Below are 9616 nucleotides of genomic sequence, written 5' to 3' on the forward strand. Positions count from 1 at the left end.
AGAAGTAACTGTAAAACAGTTTCATTTCCTTGTTTGCAGTTCTACAGATACGCCAGCCAAAATCAACATCAGAAATATTTTGCAAAAAATATGAATCAGTTTTGTAGCACTGCAGACAATTAGACAACCGTAGCTATTCAGGGAAGTGCATTCAGAGCTATTAATATGATAGAACGATTAATGTGTATGTATTGTGGTTTCTTTTTACAGAACTAACCCAGCTATTGGACCTTTGGACTCAAACAACCTGTAAGAGTCCTTAGGTGAGTCTCATCTGATAAATTGTTTCACTCACTAGAGTTCATGTTAAGCTAAAGATTATTCAGTTAAAATGAGTATGTGCTTAGAGAAGCTTTGAATGGATCAAAGCTTCTTTGTTTTCTATAAGAAGTTTGTTTTTTAGAAAACAAGGAACATTATTCCCTTAGAGGAAACAGCACCGCTCCATGCTGGACCAAAACATGTCGCATCCTACGACATGGTGTTGAAGTAACGAGCTTTTAAACTGTTTTCAACACTTATGACCATGTCTAATGTGCTGATCCAGTAAGGAGGAGCCACACAAGGAAGATGGTATGACAATGAGGATCATGTGTTGTCAAGGGATGTAAAACTTGGCAAAACATTATGAAGCACTTTACAGAGATACAAATAGAAAACATTAAAGCCAATACCTTTACATTTTGAAAAGTGCTTCACAAAATGAAACAAATGATAAAAATTGTGGAAACATGAATAAAAAACCCCACTTGAAACTTATAGCTGCAAAGTAAAAGCAAGTGTGAAATTATGAAGACAATAAAACATCGAACATATTTGTCAAAGTCCAACAACTATCACTGCTCATTAATATTTACTAGATTGTCATAAACAGTTTTGTCTTCCTTCTTTCTTTGTGCTTAAGACTTTTCCATAAGTCTTACTGTTTTAAGAGTGTTTCATCCACTCTTAAAACATTTTTAAGGTTCTACCAGAACCAGGGCTCAGCAGCTGCAGTTCTGGGCCACTCCACAACACTTTTCTCACAAAGCCTCCTACTGAGAATGAGAGTGAGAATGTTGCAGGACAGGTTCGAGCATCAGCAGAACAATCACATCCACATTTTCATCCAGCAGTCTTTGGTGGGCCAGATACATTGCCAGTCTGAACACGCCAGTTTTAACGTAGCCCTCTATCAAGACAAACAGGGTTTTGTAACTGTAACTGTTTCAATACCTGCTATGTTGGACAACGAATTGTAACTTAAATCTAAAATTTGAAGCCGGTGGAAATAAGACAGACTGTCCCATGAAAAATCTGTCATTTTGTTATTACTTATTCGTAGTTCAGTTAGGTTGCGAGGGAGCTTTTCATAAACATCACCAGGAATTTTTTCAATGTCGTTCCACGAAACATCCAAAACTGTCAAATTAGTTAGGTTGGTAAAAAGAGTCTTATATGAGTCATCACCTACTTTCCAAAGAGTTCCAAGCTTGTTATGTGTAAATTGTAGTTCTGCTAAAGATCTGCTGTGCATCTGCTTTGTTGTTAAAGTGGAAATTGAGTTATGACTCATATTCAGCACTCTCAGGATAGGCACATGTTTTAGGAAGTTTAAATTATGTGTTACTCCAAAAGATTTAAAGTAGTGGGCATTCCAAATGAGGTCTAGCACTTCGAGTTTCTTCAGTTCCTGGAAGGCATTGTCATAAGCCAGATCAATCTTATTGAAGGACAGGTCCAAGTAGGTCAAATTAGGCAGTAATGAGAACTCTGTGCCATTTGGTGCAGCAGAGAATCCATTGCTGGATAGATTCAGACACGCAATATCTCCATAACCTTCAAATTGCTTTTGTGAAATGAACAAGTTAAAGCACTGTTCCTTATCAGACAACTCAAAGATCAAGTGTTTTGAAGGAGGTTTTATGTATGAAGAAATAGAGATGTCTGACCTCTGAATGTATCTACCTACTGAATTTGAAAGCTGTTTCTGCGGAGTGGGATACAGGCTGTTTTCTGACAGATAACTTTTAAGAAGTTAAGCTTTCTGAATACAGCTGAATGAACTATGAATTTAGTCCCCAAATTCAAAGCAGATAGAGTTCTAAGTTTATAGTGATCTTTATATGTGTTTGAACCAACATTCCAAAAAAATCAAAGCCCCCAAATGTAACTTTTTTAATGACTGAAGATTTGAAAACTCGGTTGAAATATTAATGGTTTTGGGATACATTTTTAAAGCATAGTTGTAGGAAAAGGCAAGCAGTTCAAGCCTTGGGAGGTATAGCAGAAATTCAGCCTTCCCAGTAACTTCATAGAGTAAAAAGTTAAGTGAAAGGGGCAAATGTTTAAGCTTCCTCAGGTTCTCTTTTGAGAACCATATATGTACCTGTCAAGTCAGATTTAACTTTAAAAACAAATGACATTTTTGGTGATGTGTTGTCAAATTTTCCTAACCCGGGAAAGTAAAAAGCATGATGACACTCCCCCTACACAGCCTCCTGTAGGAACAAACTATGACTGGCTCCTAGAATGTCATTGATAATTTAGTTTTGGAAGAAAACGTGTATTTAAAAGCTCTTAAAAGCTAAGAATGGTTTAAGTATTTGAAGCACAGATTATTTATTTGTTCTTACTTTTTGAACTATTGGAGTTGAACTTTACATCAGACAGTGTCTAATCCTAAATGATATTGTCAGAAACATGAAAATTTCTACATACAGGAATACATTTTATTTATACTAATTGATTATGTAATGTAAATGTTTAAATGTTTTTAACTCATGGTAATGAAAATAATATCTCACTTAAAGTGTAAAGTTCACTCTATTTTTCACAAGTCAATTTCAATTTATTTTTGTTTAGTAAATGATAACTAGGCAAAATCTACATTGTTTGGGTTTTGAAGACCTGGGAGCTGATTGGGAAAATTATATGACCTGGCATAGACAAAATTATAAATTTATCAAAGAAATGTAAATGAAAAAGATCCTTTATCTTTACTGCTGCTACTTTTAAACACAGTTAAAAACAAACGCATGCATTTGTCAGAATTAAATGTTTATTGTCATTGTCCTAATGGCATATTGATGAATACAATAAAATGTAATTTGAACATCTCAATACTTCTAAGGGTTGTATTTTCAAAGTACACACACTGAGCCACAGCTTGTGATAAATTATTTTACAGTAGTGGGTATATTGTTGTATGATTTAAGCAGTTTTAACTCAACTCAACTTTAACACAGGGACATATAATGAAACAACTGTTCAAAAACACATCAAATGATTAAATCTAAGAATTACCCTAAAATAAAAGTAATGGTTAGCATAATTAAAGAGACAAAAAAAATTGTTTCTTTCAGATATGAAGATACAAAGAAAATTGTAGTAGCAAAACTCACCATGGTACAGGTTAGGTTGAACCCAGCTATTCAAAGAATATTCAAAGCTACTGATTCCAGGACATTAAAGCCTTCCAGATCTAAAAGGGATCTGACAAAGCAGCAATCCCTTTTCAACGCCAGCCAAAACTACTGACTACCTTTTCTTGCCCTGTATTTCAGTATTGCTCTATTAAAAGAAAAAGCAATAAAGCTGTAAGCTGAATTGTATGCCCAGAAAGACTGCACGTGTTAGAAAAGCCACATGCAAATTACAGAAGTAGCTGTACTTAGTCATTTCCTTGTTTGCAACCATATTAAATAAAGACAATCTTAAAATAATTTGTGGTATTAGCATAAAGTTGTGGTTCCTTTTTCCAGTAATGAAACCAAATAGCACAAACTTTAAGATTGTGTGTGTGTATATATACTAGAAAAGATGTTTTGGAGCAACATTGCTTCTTGGTATCTTACTGTAGGAAAGCCTTTTTGTTTTCTCATGCATGGTGTCATAAATATGAAGAAAATGCATGGTTGCTTGGATGTGCTTTTCATACCAGAGAGTCCAGTGCAACCACCTTACTGACTTCTAACAAGCGCTGGTTGAAGAAAGGAATGCCAAAATAGAGTGTGACCAAGCTGGTGATCAGCGTGAGGGCAACATACCAGGTTGTTGTAGCTGTGAATGGCTTTCCAGTGCATTCCTGAAACCTCAATTTGTTAAAGGAAAAATGACTATATTAATTACTGATATCTCTTGTTTCTTCAAACTTCTATTGTTCAATCCAATAAATGACACCAAACAAGAGTCAACAGCAGAAAGGCATTGTTAATTGGCAGACATTATAATTGTAATTGGAAGCATTGTTGCAGAGAAGAAATAACTGATAAAACACAAATTGTCTTATTTTTTACAAACTCTATATTGTCACCCCTTCAGAGTGTCTCTTTAAAGAGATTGCTGTACTGTTTGTGGCTCTCAGTAGCCAATACACTCCTGAGACTAAACCAGAAGTATGGTTGTGCCTGCGGGTTTGTTGGCCACTCGAGCACAGACCGCTTGTATAGTCGCTTTCTTAAGCGCAGATATTTTGAGTTACAAGATACTTTTTCCAAAAAAATCAGTACTATGACGTCATTTTTTTCATCCATCAGTCTTTGATTGGCCATATAGAAGGCTGTCCTGAAATTACCCCCTTGGATGTATTTTTTGGTGAGAATGAACACAGTCCTCTTGCTCTTGTGGATGCTCTGGGAGAGGTTGTCAATCAGGGGACAACCGGGGACCCAGTCTCGCTCCTCCAGACACAGTGTCAATCGGCGGTCTCCCCGCTCCTCCAGATGATGACACATCTCCTTCATCACCCACTCTGACACAGCAGGATCATTTTTGTCAAACATCACAAAGGCGTCATAGACTTCACTTTGAGAAGACAGGCGGCTGTAGCCCTTGAGTTTAGCCCTGCAGAAGTGATAAATGTACCAGACATCCCACAGGTAGAGGTGACTAGCGATGGACAGAGTAATGAAGCTAAGAAGGAGTGAAGTCATGAGAGTGTAGAGGATGATTGATAGGAAGGAGTGCTGGCAGGCTTGTAAATCCACTGAGACCACAAGATTACCTTTTTGCACTCCTGGCGAAGCACAGGTAACGTCAATTCCTAGTCGAGGGATGGTCACCGTGGTCTTGTTTAGCCAAGTGATGAACCAAGAGGCATTACAGGTGCAAAGGAAACTGTTTTTGTGCAGAAGCAACTTGTCCATATTCTTAACAACATTATCTGGAAAGCTAGATTGCTCAATATGCTTTATAAGATTGAAGCTAAGATCTAGATATTTTAAACTAAGAGCTTCCTGAAGGAAATTTGGTGTGAGTTTTAGGATTTTGTTGTCATGTAAAACAAGTTTTTCAAGTGATGTGGTACAGTTTGACAGCACTCTTGGAACAGAGGTTAGGTAATTTCCACTAAGGTCCAAGACTTTCAAAGATCTCAGAAGTTGTAGTTCCCCCCATGCAAAAAAGTACAGTTTGTTCTTTTTAATGTGGAGCTCAGTCAGGTTGTCTGGCAGACCACTGAAGACTTCTCTTCGAACTGAACGAAGGTTATTGGAAGAAATGTCTAGTAGTTTCAGATTACGTAATTTTTTGAAATAGTGGATATATCTTGTGTCCCCATCTCTCCACAGCATATCCAACCTGTTGCCTCTGAACTCCAACTTCTCTAAAGAGTCACTTTCCATTTCTGTGTTGGTGGAAGTAGAAATCTTGTTGTGATTCATGAGCAGTATCTTGAGTTTTTTTAAATTCTTAGTGAAATTAAGCATATGAGTCAAGCCCTCTGATTCAAAATAATGGTTATTTTTACTTATATCCAAGATGACCAGATTGCTTAGCTCTTTAAAAGCAGTTGAGTACAACAGGTCCAGGCGATTTGATGAGAAGTCCAGGTACTGTAAATTAGTCAGATTGCTAAACTCAGATCCGTTCAGGCTTTGGCTCATTGCGTTTCCTGAAAGATTGAGACATCTCAACTCCTTCAGGTTTAAAAACCTTGAATGCAAGAAAAATATGTTGTTTCTGCTCACATCCAAGGTTTTACCAAAGTCGCTGCATTCCTTCTTGACAAATAATGTAACGATTCCAAGTTCCTTATCTTTGTATTTGCAGCTGCGAGCATATTCATCGTATCTGAAGTAATGAATCTCTCTCACTTCCTTGTTCTGGAACTGATCAGCTGCTGACATGGGGGACCACAGCATAGGCTCTCCCCCGTTGAAACCAAACGCAGTTTGAGCGTCAGAGGGAGATGATATTTTATTGTCAGACAAACTGATTATATGAAAGCTTTTTAACTCCATTAAAATGCTGAGGTTTGCCATTTTGATAAAGTTTGTGCCGAGGTCTAGAACTGTCAGATTTGGAAGACGTTTTAAGGGAGCAATGCTTTCTGGCTTTAGTTGCTGAAACACATAGCCCTTTAGTCTGAGAATTTCAAGAGACATGAGGGAGGAGAAACTGGAGTTCAGTCTAAGAGTTTGAGGATACCTCTGGAGCTCATAGTTAAAAGACAAGTCTAGTTCTTCTAGCTTGCCAAGAAACTTAGGGAAGTCTGTGGTCCCAATATCTCTGGCTAAAAAGTTTGATGAGAGATCAAGCACTCTCAGATCCTTTGTGCTAGTGAACCATTCAGGTAATATACATGTCAGGGAGTTACTGTGCAAACGTACCGTTTTTAGTTTTGTCAACATTTTAAAAGCTCCCTTACTTATTTTTAGGGGTGCGTTATTTGGGCATGGGGTGCATGGGAAAGGGGCATTGTAGCATCGAGGGCAATTTCCACTAATATCTAAAATCTCAAGGTTTGTCAAGTTTTTAAAATCCTCATCAGAGACCTCTTGGATGTTGTTATTGTATAGATACAGGTCTCTTAAACTTACAGGCAACCTATAGGGAATAAAGGATAAGTTGTTTGATTTAAGGGACAGCAATGTTAGGTTTTCCAATTGTAAGAATGCACCATCTTCTATGCCATAGGACACATTGCAGGGGTTGCGATAATAGCAGTTTTGTCCCAGGTAGAGCACCTGAACATTTTGGATTTCGGAAAGATTTTCCTTAGAAATATAAAAAATATGATTCACTTCTAAACTCAGAAGGACAAGGTTTGAAGGTAAGCCTTTAGGAATGCTATCAAGCTGATTCCCATCTAGATACAGTGCCCGTAGATTCCTTAGTGCAGTAAATGTATCCTCTGCAATTGTCACACTTTTTGTGCACATGTTGTCCTTCGGGCCAATTTTGATGGGTACGCAGTTGCACCTCATGTCAATCTCTGTGAGGTTGTCCAGACCACGAAACGAGGTTGAGTTCAAATTTGGGATATGGTTGATGGTCAGAGTCAGATTGGTAGTCTCTCCTGGGATGGCTTTGGGGACGAACTTGAGGCTTCTTTCAGTGCAGTCCACTTTCACCGCAGTCCCATTTTTGTCCTGGCTAACATCGCATGGCAGAGTTTTTGGGTAGGAGATGGCACTTGTTGTTTGATTGCAAAAACCCAGGCCCAGCAGGGCCCCACACATCTGCACAAAAACAGGTGACTTTATGAAAAACATGCACAGTGCTAAATATACATGACTATTTCAAATAAGTCCAATTTAACATATTCTCCTTTACAATGCAGTAAAACCACAAATGGTACATTTTCAACATTTTGTATTTAGTGGTTTACATTTTCACTGAAAACTTAATATTTAAGCTCATAGAGTTTGCTATGTAGATTCTGATATATTTCAGTCATTTGTTTCTGTTATTTTAGATTAGGGATTACATTAGATGCAAAAATATAGTCACTCACAAAAGATTAGAAACGACCAATAAAATAATAGTCTGCTGAGAAGTCCATCCATATACTGCACAGTAAACCTATTTAGGGCTCCTGCATGACATAAATGCTGCATGAGATGGAGGCTTTCAGCCTGTGGCTCTGCTGAGGTGTTCTCAAAGCCCAGGCTGCTTTATTAGCCACCTTTATTTTGTTTGCTTTGTTGATTCTTAAGTCTCTCGTCTCCCACTATAACACTTGATCCAGCCACAGTTCATGAATTGCCAAACTCCTCTAGACTCAGTTTTTTTCTTCACAATCCCTTCCAGGCTGCAGTTACAACTATTGCTTTTGAATCTTTTTCGAACACAATTTTTCCTTCCACTCACCTTTCTGTAAATATTCTTGGATACATAGCTGTTTGACAAGCCAACTTCTTTAGAATTTTTTTTTACCTAGTAGTTATGTCAACTGGGTTCTACATGATTGTGTGTAAAATGTCTAGTTTTATACGAATTTGATATTTCCAGCCGTAAGCCATAGTAATCAACATTAACAGAAATAAATGCTTAAAATATATCACTTTGTGATAAATTACTCAAATAACATTTTTAATGAAATTCTATTGTATCATGAATATATAAGAAGTGACGTATGTCTCACTTACCAGGTGGAGAAACATATTTTTGTAGAAGTATACAAATGTGGCTTGCTGCTGCTGTCAACACAAGAAGAATGCTGAAAGAGGTGGACTGCAATCAGCACTATAGTAATAACATGAAAGTAACAGGTGGCTATGTAAACCTATTGTGTGTGTAATTGGACGGCATCACTTCCCTATTGTTTTAAACCTCACATGTCAAAATTGTTATTCTTGTACTTTTTTTTATTGTGGTGACTTTGTTTGTCTTTGTTTTGTAGGCAAATGCTGAGTGAGAGGATTCCATTTAGTTGTAATATAGAGATAAAGTTTTAGACATTTTCTCCAACTACAAAATATAGTGTGGAGAAAATGTCCAACTACACAACTAAATGGTTTCATTTCTCTGAAAGTTGATGGGGGGGAAAGTGAAATTGATAGGATTTGGGTTTGAAAATTTACATTGTAAATGTTGCGCAGAATCTTTTTTTGGCCATCTGTGGCTCATTTGTGGCTTCATGGCTGAACGCCCTACACCCCCACATGTTCACATAGCGTACATGTTAGTTCCTTCAGCCCCTGGACAAAACTGAAAAATCTCACTGTTTCCCATCATAGAATTCACAATCAGTGGTTAAACAGATATGGACAGACATTTTCATTTATTTATTTAATAGATTTTGGGCTAACTCCAATGTTTTTTTCTGCATCTGATAAGATGGCCAAATCCACTGTTAGAAAGATACATTGCTTTCAAATGTATTCTGATTATTGTAGATAGGAATGCATGTAGCATTATATTTTTTAAATAAATACAGCAGTTAAAATGTTCTACTATTTTTCAGGAAACAAAATCATAGCATAAATTTCTTTCCCATTACTTTTCAATTTGTGTATGTCAAACATTCTCCTGAATTAGGCCCATTATAGAAAACTTATTGGGAGTTCTTCTAAGCCTGGAATCATAAAATCCAACGTCACCACTAACTCAAAGCTTTCAAAATAAAGTTTTTTATTTTGAAAGTTTTGGTACCTTCTGTTTTAAAATATCTCATCCAATGAGTTGTTCAAATTTGCCTGGGGTCAAAACTTGTCGCCTCATCTCAGAGTAGAAATCTCCAGCTTCTTGAGCCATGCTAAACTTACAACTTTAGAGTTGCCATTGCAGTCAGATTTAACGTTTTGGTGTAAAAAGTTATATATCCTAGCTGCTCTATATAACAATTGGTGTCTTCATCTTGTATAAATCCAAATTGGTGCCAGAGTCTTAATCTAAGGGAAACTATATACTT

The 9616-nt window shown here is 36.9% G+C and overlaps 2 protein-coding genes across 2 annotated transcripts; both read right to left on the bottom strand.

Annotated features, from left to right (window-relative positions):
• Positions 1-1034: 1034 nt before the first annotated feature.
• On the bottom strand, positions 1035-4064 carry LOC148160870 (toll-like receptor 8). The gene is made up of 3 exons (XM_088003701.1): positions 4029-4064; positions 1216-1969; positions 1035-1171 (listed from the first exon to the last, which is right to left on the bottom strand). Exons 1-3 carry the CDS (start codon positions 4062-4064, stop codon positions 1035-1037), a joined length of 927 nt encoding a protein of 308 aa, XP_087859827.1.
• tlr7 (toll-like receptor 7) lies at positions 3023-8393 on the bottom strand. The gene is made up of 2 exons (XM_088016472.1): positions 8352-8393; positions 3023-7442 (listed from the first exon to the last, which is right to left on the bottom strand). The coding sequence occupies exons 1-2, from the start codon at positions 8364-8366 to the stop codon at positions 4299-4301; spliced, it is 3159 nt and encodes a 1052-aa protein (XP_087872598.1). The 5' UTR covers positions 8367-8393; the 3' UTR covers positions 3023-4298.
• Positions 8394-9616: the final 1223 nt, after the last annotated feature.

The sequence above is a fragment of the Poecilia mexicana genome, unplaced genomic scaffold, assembly GCF_051168715.1.
Source record: "Poecilia mexicana isolate PSO_F unplaced genomic scaffold, ASM5116871v1 scaffold_2, whole genome shotgun sequence".
In the NCBI taxonomy this organism is placed as follows: domain Eukaryota; kingdom Metazoa; phylum Chordata; class Actinopteri; order Cyprinodontiformes; family Poeciliidae; genus Poecilia; species Poecilia mexicana.

Coding starts and splice junctions, on each gene's coding strand:
- LOC148160870 (XM_088003701.1), bottom strand. CDS start 4,064: ATGCACTGGAAAGCCATTCACAGCTACAACAACCTG. Junction 1,970..4,028: donor TTCACAGCTACAACAACCTG/GTATGTTGCCCT, acceptor CCCACTCCGCAG/AAACAGCTTTCAAATTCAGT. Junction 1,172..1,215: donor TTCGTTGTCCAACATAGCAG/GTATTGAAACAG, acceptor TTGTCTTGATAG/AGGGCTACGTTAAAACTGGC.